The sequence below is a fragment of the Carassius gibelio genome, chromosome A8 (assembly GCF_023724105.1).
Source record: "Carassius gibelio isolate Cgi1373 ecotype wild population from Czech Republic chromosome A8, carGib1.2-hapl.c, whole genome shotgun sequence".
NCBI lineage: Eukaryota > Metazoa > Chordata > Actinopteri > Cypriniformes > Cyprinidae > Carassius > Carassius gibelio.
The window spans coordinates 2,159,977-2,177,509 of NC_068378.1; the positions used below are offsets into that span (position 1 = coordinate 2,159,977).

At 41.7% G+C, this 17,533-nt stretch overlaps 1 protein-coding gene across 3 annotated transcripts; it reads right to left on the minus strand.

Moving 5' to 3' along the window:
* Positions 1-270: 270 nt before the first annotated feature.
* Positions 271-9,848, minus strand: LOC128019190 (ubiA prenyltransferase domain-containing protein 1-like). 3 transcript variants are annotated; one of them, XM_052605287.1, is made up of 3 exons: positions 9,666-9,848; positions 1,600-2,136; positions 271-1,233 (listed from the first exon to the last, which is right to left on the minus strand). In XM_052605287.1, exons 2-3 carry the CDS (start codon positions 2,096-2,098, stop codon positions 746-748), a joined length of 987 nt encoding a protein of 328 aa, XP_052461247.1. In that variant the 5' UTR covers positions 2,099-2,136; positions 9,666-9,848; the 3' UTR covers positions 271-745. The 3 variants fall into 3 exon arrangements, with proteins under 3 accessions (XP_052461247.1, XP_052461248.1, XP_052461249.1); XM_052605288.1 differs by having other exon boundaries at positions 9,576-9,729; XM_052605289.1 differs by lacking the exon at positions 9,666-9,848 and adding an exon at positions 9,473-9,494.
* Positions 9,849-17,533: the final 7,685 nt, after the last annotated feature.

Below are 17,533 nucleotides of genomic sequence, written 5' to 3' on the forward strand. Positions count from 1 at the left end.
GGCTTTCCATGGTCCATCCACTGATGAAAGCATCATCACATGTCCACACACAGCTGGACGCTCGTCTCATGACCCCGCCACACACACACTGTAATGTCATTCATATGAACCCGTAATAAGCATTATTCCTCTTATGCATTGGCCAGTAATCACATTATTATTTTACACTTTAAAAGCATTGAAGAGCTGAACTGGGCTTGCCCTGCTGTATTTGTTCTCTGTGTAACATCCTCACTGAACACCTCACTCAACGAAGGAAAACACACTTCATTTGGTAAATCCTTTATTTGGAAAATATGTCTTTTAACGATGTCAGCTGGGAAACCTTTCCAAACAACTACCCCGTTCTTGTGGATTCAGGACATGGAGGGCTTTTATTTCCCCGAGGCACTGTAACTAAAGAATGATTTAATGCTGAACACATGATGCTGGGATGATATTCTGGGTTTATACAACATACAATCAAAAAAAAGTCATTACAACATGTTCATAAAAACATGAAATACTGAGAAAGGGCCTCAATTATATCTGAAATATATATACTGTATACTGTATTCTATACTGTATAGAATGTCCAGACTGGTCCGTTTCATGATCCTGATGTTCTGGACAGCCTCTGTACTGAGAAACATGTCCCAAAACATGAATTAACAACAATAAATTAAAGTCTCTGAACTTCCCATCAATAGAAAGCGTGTAGAGTGGTTTAGACCATCGGGACGGAGGTTTTAAAGCAGTAGTGCTCTCACAGTAAGGGCAGGCTTCCCTGGGGGGCCAGTATAATGCCAAACACGTAGAAGAGTCCCATGAGCAGGTTGAGCTTGGCCGTCTTCTGCGGGATCTGGGCGTAGCACTGGCGGCGGGACTGTCTCTCCAGAGGGAAGGCCATGGGCAGCGTGAGCAGCGGCAGAGCCATGCTGATGGTGTAGCGCGTGGCCAGGATGCAGAAGAGCAGGTAGGGCACGAACAGCAGAAGGTTGTAGATGACGTAGGACAGCGCCGGCCCCAGCAGGATGGCCAGGGTGACGATGCCCGCCTGCTTGTCCGAGTCCATGTCTCGCGTGTTGTTGCTGTGCAGGATAGCCTCGGTGTTGAGCGCCAGCGGCACGGCGTACACCAGCGGCAGCACCGACAGGTAACCCACCTGCACAGCGTGAGCGAACATCACGGCCAGGGGACCGAAGGTGATGAGGATGACCACGTCCCCCAGAGCCACATACTTCAGCCCGATGCCTGCGAGACAAGAGCAACAACACGTCAGGACACACACGCCTCAATCGAGGCCTCAGTAACTCCTCATCTGCTGCTCAGTGATACTTCTTAAGTGTAGGGGTGTGAAACATGCTCATGCAGAATAAAGCATTAATATGTGCTTCATAAGTGCTAATAAACAGCCAATACACTGGTTATATGCATGCTTATAAACAACTAGTTAATAATGAGAACTGGTCTTTATCTGAATTCAGCAGAAGCTTAAATAAGACCGGACAATACTGATTAGAAACAAGTCATATTCAGCTTTCGGACAGTATTCAGTATATCGAGAGTTAATCTCTTCTCAACTTGAACGTATGCATGAAAAGCGATCAGCGTATTGACCTCCAGTGTATAAGAAAGAGCTGGACAGTCCTCCGAAGTAGATGAGCGCCAGATGCTCTAGTCTGAGTGTGGACAGGAAGTAGAGCAGCGTGGCACAGAGACATCCTGCGGAGTACAGCGCCGCTCCGAACATCACCACGTCCTGCGGCGTCAGGATCTGATCCACCAGAGTCCTGTCGTCGCTCTTCTTGTGATCGATTCCCTTGGAGAAGTCGTAGTAGGTGTTGACCAAGTTGCCCGCCCCGTGGACCAGCAGCACGGCCGTGGCACACACCAGCAGGACGAGCAGGTCCAGAGATCCCTCCAGCTTGTAGGCCAGAGCGCTGCCCAGAGCCACGGGGATGAGGGAAGCGCTGAAGCTCCAGGGACGCAGGGCCAACACGTACGCCGCACACCTCCCCTGAACACCCAGCGCCCCCCACCGCTCCGGACCATCCACTCCAGCAGACCCTGAGAGCACACAGGTGTCTCCGCCGGACTGCTGCGGCCCCGAGGACATGGACACCTCCGGGAGAGAGCGCTTCAGAGAGATCACAGCTGTGCAGAGAGAGAGAGAGAGAGAGAGAGAGAGAGAGAGAGAGAGGGAGAGAGAGAGAGAGAGAGAGAGAGAGAGAGAGAGTCAGAGAGACACCGAGAGAGAGACACAGAGAGAGAGAGAGAGAGAGAGACAGAGAGAGAGAGAGAGAGGGAGAGGGGAGAGAGGGAGAGAGAGAGAGAGAGAGAGAGAGAGAGAGAGAGAGAGAGAGACACGAGAGAGACACAGAGAGAGAGAGAGAGAGAGACAGAGAGAGAGAGAGAGAGGGAGAGGGAGAGAGGGAGAGAGAGAGAGAGAGAGAGAGAGAGACAGAGAGAGAGAGGGAGAGAGAGAGACAGAGAGAGAGAGAGAGAGAGAGGGAGAGAGAGAGAGAGAGAGAGAGAGACACCGAGAGAGAGACACAGAGAGAGAGAGAGAGAGAGACACCGAGAGAGAGACACAGAGAGAGAGAGAGAGAGAGACACAGAGAGAGAGAGAGAGAGAGAGAGAGAGAGAGAGAGAGAGAGAGAGAGGAGAGAGAGAGAGAGAGAGAGAGAGAGAGAGAGAGACAGAGAGGATTAAATTCCTTTATTTATACCATATAGGTAAAACCAAACTGTGTAACAATTTTACATTCATACAATTCATAAATCACAATTGAAACATTTAGCCGATCACAACAAAATAGTTAAAAACTGACCACTAAATCATCATTTTCATTAACTGTGCATAGTACCTCATTTACAGCCCATATATTTACAAACATTGGCAAGCACCCTACAAGTTTATAGTATGCATATTCAATCTTAAGTCTTGATTTCACCAACCCCATAAACATGAACAAGGGATCTAAACTGTCTTTGCCCAACATCTTATTTTTCCTTGTTTTCCAAATAGCCAACTTGGCAATACCAAACACATAATTTAATAAAACCAAAGCGTTTTTATGACTAACTGAATATTTTGGTCCACATATAAACAGGTGATAAAAAAAATCTTCACCTATGGCTGATGCCCATTGGGTTAAGACAGTGAACAAATTTCCCAGCCGTGCACATTGCACAAACAAATGAAAAACAGTTTCACTTTCAGAACAAAAAGGACATCCCTCTGTTGTATTTGGATTGAGGTGCACCACATGTCTATTTTTTGCTATTGCGCCATGAACTATTCTCCATTGCAAATCGCCTGTTCGTTTGTCAATTGGGCGTTTATACAATGACCGCCAACAGCCTTTGGGGGAGGCATTATCTCTAAAAAATTCAGTCCATCTAGATGAAGTCACTCCAGACAAAAATTGTGCATTGGTTACTTTGACACAAGTCACATATAATGCCGTCTTCTCAGCAGACTCAAAACTGCCCAGTTTAGGAGTATTGAAGGACAATATAAGGTTTTCCTCCTCTTGCCATTGTCCTGAATTAGCAGTTACCATTAAGGTTGGAAAAATATATTCAGATCCAGTTTTCCATTCATTAATATGATTAGAATTCTTAATGAATGATCGTTGATCAAAATTCAGTTCTCCAAGCATTCCGTCAGTGAGCTGTTTCAAAAATCGAGTAGATTTGATCCCAGTTCTCTCACTCAGATTGTCTACACTGATACTTAGAAGATGGCCCAATTTCACACATCCAGCTGTTGTCAGTCGTGATGTCACATTGGCGGAGCATAATTGTCTACAGGGCAAAAATGGATTAAAAAACAACGGTTCTTCAAAAAGCCAATGACCTGCACTCATTTCAACTGATCTTGACACAGAAAATACTTTCCAAGCTTCCATCATAGACCTGTAGAAGGGGGTCAGATCTATTAAAATTGTCTCATTTAAGTCCATTAGGAACAAGTGTCTATGAATTGCCATATTTCCTGCCTTTTTTAACAATGCAACTGCTGTATTTAGCCAAGCAATATCATTGGTGTAAAGTAGTCTTTGAGCAGCTTGCAGGCGAAATGCCAGAAGTCTAGATTTGATGTCCACAAGACTTTGCCCCCCTTCTTGAACTGGCAAAAAAAAGAATAGCTGAACGAACCCAATGCTGTCCAGAGCAGAAGAATGTCACTAGTTTCCTTTGGATTTCTTGAATTAATCCAGCAGGTGGCTGTAGCACAATAAATCTGTGCCACAAAGCAGAAGCAACTAAATTATTAGCAACTAATACTCTCCCCCTATAAGACATCTGTGGCAACAGCCATCTCCATTTCGACAGTCGATTGCACACTCTCTCCAATACTCCTTCCCAATTCTGTTTTTGATACTCCTCAGATTCCAAAAACACACCCAAAATTTTTAGTCCCCTTGTGTTCCAGTTTAAATTACTGGGTAGTTTTGGAAACCTTTTTAACCCTCTATAACCTGCCCAAAAGGCTTCAGTCTTTTCCCAGTTTACTTTGGCCGATGATGCCTTTTCATACATGTCAATTGTCTTAATTAAAACATCAATATCATTTTGATCATTGACAAAAATTGTGACATCATCAGCATAAGCAGTAACCATAATTCTTGAAACCTGAGGCATAGTAGGTATTGAAAAGCCAGTTAAAGCTTTTCGTATGTGAAGGAGAAAAGGTTCAATTGCAATACTGTACAATTGCCCTGATAAGGGACAGCCTTGTCTGATACCTCTTGAAACTGAAATGGGCCTGCTTAAGCCACCACCCAGCTTAACCATACAAGAAGCTCCAGTATATAAAAGTTGTATCCATTTTATAAATGTTTTACCAAAACCAAAACTTTCAAGTAAATTAAAGAGGTAGTTATGGTCTACACGATCAAATGCTTTTTCTTGATCTAATGTTAATACTCCAATCTCTTCATTATATGATTTACAAATATCCAAGACATCTCTCACCAGGAAAAGATTATCCATTATTGATCGTTTTGGGACACAGTAGGTTTGGTCTTGGTGGATTATAAAATGTAGATACTTCTTGAGCCTGTTAGCAATACATTTAGATAGAAGCTTGTATTCTGTTGTTAACAAGGCGACAGGTCTCCAGTTTTTTAGGAGAGTTAAATCTCCCTTTTTTGGTAAAAGAGACAATACAGCACGTTGACATGAAGTTGGTAAAAAACCATCTCTATAACTCTCACAAAATACTCCAAAGAGGTCCATACCAATACATTCCCAAAAATGTTTATAAAATTCAGAAGTCAGTCCATCAATGCCAGGAGAACGACAAGGTTTTAACTGTCCAACGGCATCACTGAGTTCGTGAAAAGAGATTCTAGCTTCCAAAGCAGTCTTGGATTTACAGTCTATTTTTGGCAGATCTTGACACAGCTGTGCAGCACAATCAGAATCACATTCATCAGCCTTATATAGACAAGAATAAAAATCAACAGCATGACGACGCATTTCTGTAATATTGTTGGTTATTTTCCCATCAGGAAGGCGCAAGCATGTCATTTGTTTGTGCTGTGCCACTGATCTTTCCAGATTAAAAAAGAAAGTACTTGAGGCATCCATTTCAGCAACTGATGTGAACCGTGCCCTTACCAATGCTGCCTTCACCCTTTCATTCAATAAAGAGCTTAACTGTGACTTCTTCTGCTGCAAATTATTTATCATAGTTTGATCATTTCTTTGTAATGCAACAGTTTCTATAGAATCTATGTCTTTTTCAAGTCTTTTAACTGTTTCTCTTTCTATGACAGTAGAATATGCAGTATATTGTTGACAATATGTTCTAATATGAATTTTGCCAATTTCCCACCACTGCTTTAAATTTTCAAAATCTGCCTTTTTAGTTCTCCATTGATTCCAAAAAGTAACAAAGTATTCACAAAAAGATACATCTTGCAATAATTTAGCATTGAAGTGCCAATATGAGGATTTTCTTGGAGAGTGTACCATATTAACTGAAATAAACACCAAGTGGTGATCAGAAAATCCCACAGGACAAATACAACAATCAATGATTCTATTATTAAAAGACTCTGAAACATAGATTCTGTCTAATCGGGCAGCACTGACTCGATTGTCAGACATTTTAACCCAGGTATATTGTCTCTCTGCTGGGTGTTTAATTCTCCACATATCCAACAATTCAGCTTCCTTCATTAATTTTGACAAAGAAATAGAAGAAGGCATATGAGGCTCCTCATTTACACGGTCAACAGTAAACTTTTCCGTGCAATTCCAGTCTCCACCAATAATAATATTTCCATCACTAAAATCTTGTTTTAAAACATTACTCAATATATTAAAGAAAATAATTCTTTCATGTCCCAGGTTTGGTGCATAAACATTTATGAAGTAAAAAATGACCCCTTCAATAACAACTTTGACAAGAGCAAGACGGCCTTTTACAAATTCTTCTGTTTTCACAATGCTAATCCTTTTGTCTGGCATAAAAAGAAAAGCAATACCCGCACTCAGATTTGTGCCATGACTAAGGATATAATGACCCTTCCACCACATTCCCCACTCGACTTCATTATCAACATCGCTATGGGTTTCTTGTAACAGAACAATATTTAACTTTTTTTGATGCATTATTTCAGACACCAAGGCTCTTTTATGCCTATCCCTCCCTCCATTAATATTTAGTGATCCCACCCTCAATGAATCCATATATAAAGTAAGGAAGGGATAGAGACAGAACAGAAAAGAGCAGCAAAAAAGGAACACCGCGTGATGCATGGTTAGTTGTTTACAAAAAAACTCCTAATTTTCTCTTTTTATCCACCTTTCTGCATTTTCTAATAGAAGTAATGTGTTTTTTTAACCGAAACCGTTTCTTTTCACTCAACAGATCATGACTTACATTTTTATAAAGAAAGGCCACAGATCTCTCAAATTTTTCCACATCAGGAAAAAAATCTTTGATATTAACTTGTCTTCCAAAACTGTCATCAAGAAAGATATTGATTTCCTCTAATGTATAAAAAGAGGAGTCTTTATTCATATCTTGAGAAGTGCCTTCAGGTCCACACACAGAACCTGCTTGTGAATCACAATCAAAATCAATAGAACCATTGTCATCTGATACGTCATCGATTACACTTGCATCATTACTGGAACACAAAGCTTTCTGACTCGCCTGCATACAACCATCCTCCACACAACTACTGGAACTAGGTCCTGCCTGCATCACATTATTTTCTGGTTGTTCATCACCTCTGATGTTCTGCACATCATTCCTGATACATTTAACCTTTTGGCTTACATTTACATCAATATCTCTGCCATTGGAAATAATAGCAACTTTCTCTACAGTTTTTGTGGCGGACGGCGCCGCATCATCATTACTCACCGGCAAACACGGTGTGGATCCCTCCGCCTGAACTGAAATCTCCGACACACTTCCCTCACCTGAGACACCAGGCCCGCTCTCCACTGCTTGCTCTCGGTGTGGGCATGTAAACTTTTTATGGCCAAAGTCACCGCATTCATAGCATCGTAAATGCCCAGTTGATGCATATACCATATAGGTTCTCCCGTCATGTCGCACGCGAAAAGACACATCCATTGAATTTTCTGGAGAATCCAAAAACATAAACACTTGTCTTCTAAAAGACTTAACGTGTTTCAAGGACGGGTGTTTACAACCCAAAGGGATTGTCTTAAAACCACTCGCAAATTTGCCAAAACGTGCCAATTCTCGCTCCAGTGCATCATCGGGAATAAAAGGCGGAACGTTAGATACTGTAATTTTAGCAGACGGGGCATACAAAGGGGTAACCTGAACAAGGTTTTCATTTATAACAAGACCAGTTTCGATCACACGATTAACAAGGCTATGATCCTTCAAAAAAACCACTACAGCCTTGTTCATACGAGAAGCGGACACAATATTTTCATGTCCGACTTCTTCCCCAGTGGAAACGAGAACGTCTTCCACCGAAACGCCGTCCTCGGGTACACACCTGAAACCATTTCGCAGTGACAACGACGGCGTCTCCTCGTGAGACGCCATCTCACTGCGCAGTTTCTTCAAGGTGCTCAAAATAACTAACTCCAGACCATGCAGGAAAAAAAGAAAGAAAGAAAAACTCAAATTTTAAGAAATAAGTGTATTCACACAGTTCAGGTCTCACCCACCACCACTCTCAAACTTTTCCCAGCATCCACTGCGAGAGAGACAGAGAGAGAGAGAGAGAGAGAGAGAGAAATAAACTACAATCCCATGAGGTTCCTGCAAATTATAATTGAAAAAAAAAATGGAGAAAATTTAATCCTTTAAAGCTATTGACTGTCTATTATAGAAACAATATATTTTACAGTTATTGCTAAACATGCACATCATTTGTGGCACTTCAAGGAAGTGGGTGGAGCTAAAGAAGCTGTGACTCTCTAATTGGTGGTATGTTCTGAACAGCATCATGGGTAATGTAGTTTTCCACCATGCATTCAGGGATTAAAGAGAAGAGAATAATCCCATGATTTCTTCACTCTCAGGGCATCCCAGGTGTGTGAGTTTCTTCTTTCAGACGAATCCAATCAGAGTTAGAATCGTCCTGGCTCTTCCAAGCTTTATGATGGCAGTGAATGGGTGTTATTTCTCAATAGTCCAAAACAAGTCCAATAAAGCGCATGCATCCTCACTTAGCTCCAGGGGGTGAATAAAGTCCTCCTGAAGCGAATTGATGTGTTTTTGTAATAAAAATAGCCCACTTTAAATAGGGATATTTGTCTTACACAAATACACGACGCTTACTGTGAGACACACAAGACCATGAGGAGGATTCAGCTTCCACACCAGAACCAGAAGCACCTGTCCTAGAGCATGGTGTATTTGTGTAGTTAGTAAGAGTGGAAGGTTTATATGCAGGCTAAAGTGAGTCTATTATTGCACTCAAGCAGTTGACACTGAATCATCACTATCTGAAAGTGAAAGTAAAATGTGCATGGCATCTTTATAAGCTATTTAAACGTGAGGGAAAGTGAGGAAAAGAGGGACTATTCTTTTGGACTATTGAAAAATAACACCCATTCACTGCCATTATAAAGCGTGGAAGAGCCAGGACGATTATTACTCAGACTGGATTCATCTGAATCACACCTAGGCTAGTTTTCATCTTTGGGTGAACTATCCTTTTAAATTACTAGTTTAAAAATAAGTTATAATAATGCAAACAAAGTGTTTCAACAAAAACATATTCGATTAACTTCCAGAACAGAAGACTACAGCCATCCATGATCCAAAACAGAGTTATTATCAACATGATAAAGCAGAGCTAGATGGGGACAGTCACTGTATATGACTCTATGGTCATTTACAAAGATCAGTGTTATGAATGATATATATATATATATATATATATATAAAGAGAGCTAGAAAGCTAATGTTAGATTTACTAAATCAATAACTGTGTAAATGTGTGTGAAAAGGGTCCATGTGAAGCACATTCACCATCATGCCCTTCACAACACAAGCACACTGATCAAACACGTGTGTTCAGATGATCAACACTGAACACAGAAGTGAGTGCTTCACCAGACCATGATCACTGCACCTGAGGATGAGGAGGAGGAGGAAGAGGAGGATGGAGATGATGAAGGATAACACTAGCTAGAGAGATGATCAGAGTCTGTCAGGATCATACCTGCTCCACACACTCTTCACCAGCCGTGGCCTTCACACAGATCCCCGCGGGCTCCGAGCAGAGCACACATCAGCAGCATTACTCACGAACATCGCCATTTCCGTCCTGCGCCTCAGAGCGCCTGCGCGTGAGCGTGCGCGTGCACGGACCGGGCGGAAACACGGCGCAGCGTCTTGGTTCCGCGCGCGCATCACACACAGAGGGATGGGAAACACTCACGGGACGATGGGAAGGCAGGAGGCAATTAATTAATTAATGAGTATTTAGACTGGCGATATAAAACCCAGGTAGTTTGTTTTCGAGAGGTTATAATCAGGTTTCAGAAGGTCTAGTTTCTGGATGTATGGAGTCTAAGGTCTAAAATAACATTTGCATTGCATCTTCAAATGTAGAAAGGGAATTAAAGGTACAGTTCACCCAAAAATGATGTCATCATTTACTCACTTTCATTACTTACTTATAGCAGCGAAAGAACTGTTTCTGGTGGAACAGGGAGGCACAAAGAAAGGGAACTTCTGGTTTCAACATTTGTAAGTGAAGAAAAAAAAGCAGACACAGGAATGAAAGCGAAGACATAAGGAAGTATGGAGAAGAAGTGAGAAGAGTTTGTGGCAAAAGATGTGACATGTTAATTTCTGGCCTTCATAGGACACGCAGCTTCGATTCAGACTTCAAAAACAGAATAAAAGGAGTAAACAGACAGTAATAGAGGATGTGCAGCAGAATCTGGTGAACACACTCCTCTGAAGGTGATGGGTATAACAGAGAAAGAGAACCAGACCCCTCATCTGAAGGACACTTCATGATATGAAGATGCTGCGAGAGTTCGACAGAACAGTTAGTCTCTGGAAAAGAGGAGGTTTTGAGACCGGAAGTCAAGGGTACAGTCCGGGTCTTCTGTTCCCAGAGGAAAGAAAGTTCATTTAGGACCAACAAACCCGATGACAGCATTTAGATCTTTGGGTAAACTATCCATTTAGACAAAACATAACCATTTTGAGCGTTTAATAATCCATTAGAGCGGTTTTTCTGTCAATTCTGTCCAGTTGTGTTTATAATTATACATGTAGAAAAGTCCTAGGCCATTAGTATTTAGCCCAGCAGTGATGATGTCTATGGATGGATGTCCTCCAGCTGAACACACACTGACACACGCTGTTACACTAGTGCAGAGTTCATCAAGAAATATACACTTCATATTACAGTTCATATCCATGAATAAAGTCATTTATTATTATTAAACCTACACAACAGAAATGATGACATTAAAATATGAAATTATTATTATAATTAGGACATTTATAAAAAATAGTGATCTCTGTAATTAATACACATTTAGAAAGATTTAAAGGAACAAAATAATAAATAAATAAATAATATGTGAAAGGTTAAATAAACAGTTTGAGAGGAAGACTCCTGGCGAGCCTGTTTTGTCACCCGTATGAAAATAAAATCATTATAACAATTATAATATTAGCAGTATTAGTGATAAAACTCCTGAAAACAATAACCTGAATAATAAGAGTTGAAAAGTGTGGAATATGAGTAATTAAGTGGTTTATGAGTGTTGTAGTGCTTGTAGATCTCAAGCACACACACATTCAGCTCTGCTCCGCTGCTCTTCTGTACAACACACTCAAGACTTCTCTCTTCTTCTCTGGGTTTGGGTTTTCTAGAGTCACTCTGTTTGGGACGTATCAGATAAATCAAATTAATACCCATACACACTGTAGTTTCATCACAGTATCACTGGTGCGTCTCTCTTGACAGGTAAAGTCATTTATTTAAAGTTATTTTCAGAGTGATCTCTGATTCAATGCAATATCCACCACTGGAAGAAAGTGTCTGACACACTTTCAAAGGAAATGTCTGATTTAGACAGTAGTCAACATTCACTGGACGAACAGCTCTTTATAATGGAAATGTTTCTCACGTGAATGAGAAGATGGTTATTTTAAGATCTGTTCACGGGAAGATTATTTTGTGGCATGGATATGAAACCCCCTTTTGCAATCTTTCTGCTCCGCGCTCCAGTATATGTGATCTTGTGTGTCCGAGGCTCATCTGAGCTCCAGCGCATCACAGAGCCCCCAATGGCGAGCCAAGGAGCCCACGGGAGTAAGTGCTGAGGGCAGTTATTTGGACGGAGACGTCGCAAAGATGGAGCGCGCAGTTTGTGTCCGTCCGCGCGCAGAAGGGAGGCACGCGGGACTTCTCGTGCTCGTGCTCGCGCTCGCGGGGCTCGGGCTCTGGATGCATGAAGTCACGGCTCTGCCTGTCTGGAGATGTGCGGTATGCCTTTAGGTTTTATTTCAGCAGGCTCAATGGCGTCAGTCGCGCGTGATGTGATCGTCACTGATCCAGACGAGTCGTAAGGGGTCGTTCGGCACGGGACGCGTCTTGGCGGGGATCTGAGACGCAGTGACGTCTGTCTGACACACAAATCTCGGATAAAGAACAGCAGATGCGGGTCAAGAACAAGAGCTGACTGATACATATATAGAGATATATATATGACTGATGCACATTATCAAACTTTCGAGGACGCAGCCTTGGCGCCTCCAAAATGCATTCTCTGTGTTCACTAAGTGTACCCTAAGAAAAACATTTCATTCAAAATATAGTGTTGTTGCTCCCTCTTCTCTTCCAAGAAACAGAGGCACTAATCTTCCACTCACAAGCATGTCCAAAGTGTGTCCAATAAACTCCTCCTAATGTCACCTGGAGCTCTCCATCCATATCGTCCGTTCATCACAATGGCATGGTGCTTGGAGGCATGAAATAAATACTAAACGAAATGCATGTTATAGCCTACATCTTATTGTTGCATGTGTTTACAACACGTTTAATCAAAATGTCCTAACTGGATGTTCTACTGAGGACCTCTGACCTCTCTGGTGACGTATGCAGGACTTCTGCAATCATTTAGTGCACTTATCAGTTCCCCCAAAACATACTGAAAGTGTGCCCCCCTCAGGCAGGCCATAGGAGATGTAGGTGAGTTTGTTTATGCATCAAAATGGATTTGGAGAAAAGTAGCATTACTGGCTCACCAATGGATCCTCTGCAGTGAATGGGTGCCGTCAGAAAGAGATTCGTTAAACATCTTGTGAAGCTAAATGCGGTGTCAATTTGATTTGGATTTTTTTCACTAGAGGGAGTGTTATGGATTATGGAGTCGTATTCGAGATAAAAATGTCTGAATTATGGATTTGTTTCAGATGTTCACTGATGGACTGGAGTGCTGTGGATTATTGTGATGTTTTTATCAGACTCTCATTCTGACGGCACCCATTTACTGCAGAGCATCCATTGATGAGACACTGATGCAGTGCTACATTTCTCCAAACCTGATGAAGACACAAACTCATCTACATGCCCACACCTCAACATCCAATCAACAACTGATGCACAGAACCGAGTTCACACCCATTTTTATTTTTTGATAATGACTGTGATATACTGTCACATTACAAAATAAAAGCTCTGTAACTACTTTTGCTTCAATGTGACTTCAAAGTGTATTTTAAGTGATTTATATATTATGGCTATTTAAAAAAAATAATAATAATAATAATAAAAAAACAGCCCAACATCCTTTTCCAATTGGAAATATTATGCCAATTTAGAAACATAAACTGCACTTATCAACTGAATGCATGGTGTCTAAAGCATTAAAGCAAGTGGAACCATCATCGATTTGTTCGATACAAATATAAAAGATTTTCCAACCTCAGTAACCCTTATATTCAACACCGTAATATTGTTCTAGGTTGCTCCTCCAGTGGATTCTCATTCAGAGGTGGTGGCTTTGGGCCACTGGCCGAAGTATCCAATCCTGAACGTGCCCTCAACGCTGGACAAACAGACCAACTGGGCTGGAATCTTACCACTGCCAACCCCAGACGAGAAGATGAAGACAGACTCTCAAATCATCTCATCATGCATCGTTCCCATTAATAATCACCTTCCGCTGTGGATGAAGATAGCAGCCAAGAAAGGCAAAGTCTAGTGAGTTCTTGTTTTTCTACACAGATTGTTATAATAACTTTGACTGGGTTCCATATCGATGCTGATTCTGAAAAGATGAAGCACTGAGGGTTTCACTTGGTGTTTTTGACACAAGATCATGAGTTGAACATGTAGACTACTGGTGTGCCTCCAGGAGTCATTTTCTGTTATTAACTTAATTCCTCTGAGACTCGATGCTGTAAAACAAACATGAAGGTCTATTTCTACAGGCTCTGTATGTGATGTAAATTCTGAAGGTAGATTTTCAAAGAGAAAATGGTTTGAAGCATATGTGAGCTATGTTTGCTTCAAATGTCCTAACCTAAAGCATTCTCTCACACTGATAGTTGGTATAAAGACAGTGAGCCTCTGGAGTTCTCTCATCCGGCTACATTTCCCTGAAAGATGACCACATCACTATTGTGGCGAATGCCATCAACGAGGGCACATACACCTGCATCGTGAGGAAGAAGAACAAGGTGCTGACCACGTACTCTTGGACGGTACGAGTGCACTTCTGAGGACCTGACGTACTCCTGGAGCGCAAATTATATCCAGAAGATTAGCCAGGACCAGATCCAGACCAGCATCCTCTCACGCTTGATCCTGATGGACATCACACATCTCAGGATAGCTGCAGCATGGAGGAAACGACGGGATCAGGGTCAAAGTTCACCACAGTACAGCGGGACATCACTCACACCTTTATACATACACACTGCCAAATGTGTTAATACCAGGGTTTGTACTTGTGTGTGTTGTAAATACATCTCTTATTTTGTCCAGTAAAACAATTTACGATGTCATTTGAAGCCTTTAATTCATCCAGAATAACAGTCAACTTTCACATCCATAAAACCTTTTATGAAGTTTAGGGGAAAATGTAGTGGTGTCTAAAAGTCTGAAAACGCTGGTGAAACGGCTTCATTCTTGAAAACGGAAATTTTAACTACAACCAATCAAACTGAAAAAAAGTGCATTATAATGCCCAGTGTTTTCTCACCTTGGACTCAATGGTTGCGGTGTATCCAAGTGTCTTCTCGTATTACACCACTGTAAAACAAAACTGCTCTCTCACTATATTCCACTCGCATTTTCTTTTCATAGTAATAATCCACTGTACTAAACGCTGGTAGTGACCCAAGGCTTATTCTAGTTTGTGGTTTCGTAGTCCGTTCTGATTTTAATGTTTTATCCCCTTGTGTAAGATGCCACCCATCGGCACATTGGCTCACATTATAGGCCACAGAACATTTATAGAGTCTTGTAGACATGAGAGCACTTCAAAGAGTGGAAAAGCTAGTGGAAAGCAAATGGTCACTCCTGGATCCCCCTTTTACAGCTGGAAACAAGCGATTAGAGACCTTATATAATGTGAGGAGCAAGTGGGGACTTGGGAATTTTCTCTACTGAAAAATATTCAGAAGATTTTCCTCACACAAAAGATTATTCTGCTCTATTGTTCCAGTCCCACAGGACACATAAGGAGGGTTTTGGAGAATATGCTGGGTATTCTTCCATATACTGAAAGTGAAGGGACACTAGGTCTGTTCAGCTCTGGAAAGTTTCAAACCCAAACAAAATAAAGGTAGTCAAACACCACTCAAGTGCTACAGTCATGATTTTTCCTTCTTGTGCTCCACCAAATGCTCTGCCAGTTTCGTTCAGACAAAACCTGTTCCCTTTCTCCCTCTCTCCTCTGTAATATCATCCTTTGTTCCCTGTCCCACCCGTTCTCCTCAGTTGATGTGAATACTGCTCCACATTAACACTCTGTCTAGAGAATATCTGCTCTCTCTTCTCCAGGTGGTTATCTGATGTTCTCCATGAACATTGGTCCAAACTTGGTCAAGAGTTCAGGTTCACACAGCCAAGAACTCAGACCAACCACATACACAGCTAATAACCCTCTCCCTGTCCTTAAAGAGGCAGACGCATCTAAACTTCATGCTTCCACCTCCAGACCCAATCCCTTCACACCTTCTGCAAGCAATTTCTCCTAGTCTTTCACCAGCACTCACACATCATCAACACATCTGTCCTCACAGACACTATCCCCAGTGTTTTCAAGCAGGCTCAGGTGCAGTCACTGCTGGAGAAAACACACACTAAACACTTCAGAAGTAGAACGTTAAAGGACCGGTGTCTTTCTCCCATTCATAGCAAAAACACTTGAGCGAGTGGTTTTCAACCAGGCATCATCTATCCCTCTCAGAATGACCAGCTGGATGTTAACCAAGTCTACATGACTGTTGGTCACTGAAGCCCTGCTGATTGCAAAAGCTGATTTCAAATCATTAGCTAGATCTGTCTGCAGGTTTCGACACCCATCAATCATCAGATCCTCCTGTCCACCCTCTTATCACTGGGTGTCACAGGAACTGCACTTCTCTGGTTCGAGTCCTATCTCACAGGTAGGTCTTTCAGGGTTGCCTAAATTGAAGATGTCCAAAGTACTGGGGTTCCTCAGGGATCAGTTCTTGGACCCCTCCTCTTCTCCATATACATTGCATAACTGGGTCCCATCATACAGGCACATGGCTTCTATCTTCTATCTTTCATTTCAACCAGATGATCCAAAGGTAGCTGCACAGATCTCAGGCCTGGCAGACATCTCGGCATGGATGAAATAATATCACACACAGCTCAACCTGGCAAAGACTGAGCTTCTTGTCTTCCCTGCCACTCCTAAACTACAGTATGATTTCTCCATTCAGCTAGGCTCTTCTACAATTACCCCATAAACTTCTGTCAGAAATCTTTGTGTAACCTTTGATGACCAGCTGACCTTCAAAGACCACATTGAAAAGACGTCTCAATCATGCAGGTTTACATTGAACAGCATCAGAGACATCAGGCCTTTTCTAACGAAACATGCTGCACTACTTTTCGTCTAAGCACTTGTCATTTCTAGACTAGTTTCCAGCTATCCCAAAAGAGCCCATGTTACACCTCTCTTTATCTCCTTGCACTGGCTACTGGTTTCAGCTCGCATCAAGTTCAAGACACTGATGCTTGCATACAGAACAGCCACAGACTCAGCACCCCAGTACTTCCTCTCACTATCACGAGTCTACATCCCTCCAGAAGTCTGAGGTCTGTAAGTGATGACTCAGGGTACCATCAACGAGAGGCTCAATATCACTTTCCAAAACAATTTCATTCACTAAATGATCTTCCCACCCATCTTCTGAAACTAGTCTTTGAAAATTTTCAACAACTGAAAAGTTATATTTCCCATGAACACTTAACGGCATACTGCTGACTTTTTCTTAAAAAAAAAAACAACAAAAAAAAACATAATAATAATGTCCTATGTGTCACACTTTATGGATTTTGTGTTTGTTCTCATTCCCATCCCTCATATTTTCTTTGGTCTAGTTTCTGTCTTCCCTTTATTGTGTCATCATGTACAGGTGTTTCATGTCAAATACCTTTATCAACGTTCCCCTTGTAAGTTGCCTTCTGTTGGTTGTCTGGTCTTGTCAGTGTATACTTGTGTTTCTGCCTGCTCCCTATGGATTACTCCATGTGGATTATTAAAGACTTCCTCGTTATGTGTTTCTCTCCGACACCACTATTGCTGGTGCTTATAAAACTCTTTGGATATAAGTGGTTGTTAAAAGAATAAATTGAATATAAGAGCTTAAGACCAAAATCTACACCATTATTCCCTGAAATTATTCCATTCAGTCAAAGGTTCTTTGAAGAACCATCTCTTTCTTACCTTTTTATAAAATACAAGACACACCTGGTTCTGAGCCTGTGACCTGTGAAAACAACAGTCTTCGTCCAGTAAGACAGCAACAGATACAGACGTCCTTAGCCAGTTCTTAGAGAGGCAGAAGACATACTGA

What these genes read in the sequence shown, in the direction of transcription:
- LOC128019190 (XM_052605287.1), bottom strand. Translation starts at nt 2,098, where the DNA reads ATGTCCTCGGGGCCGCAGCAGTCCGGCGGAGACACCTGTGTGCTCTCA. An exon ending in CTCTTTCTTATACACTGGAG is followed by an intron (nt 1,234 to 1,599) that starts GTCAATACGCTG and finishes CTTGTCTCGCAG; the next exon opens with GCATCGGGCTGAAGTATGTG.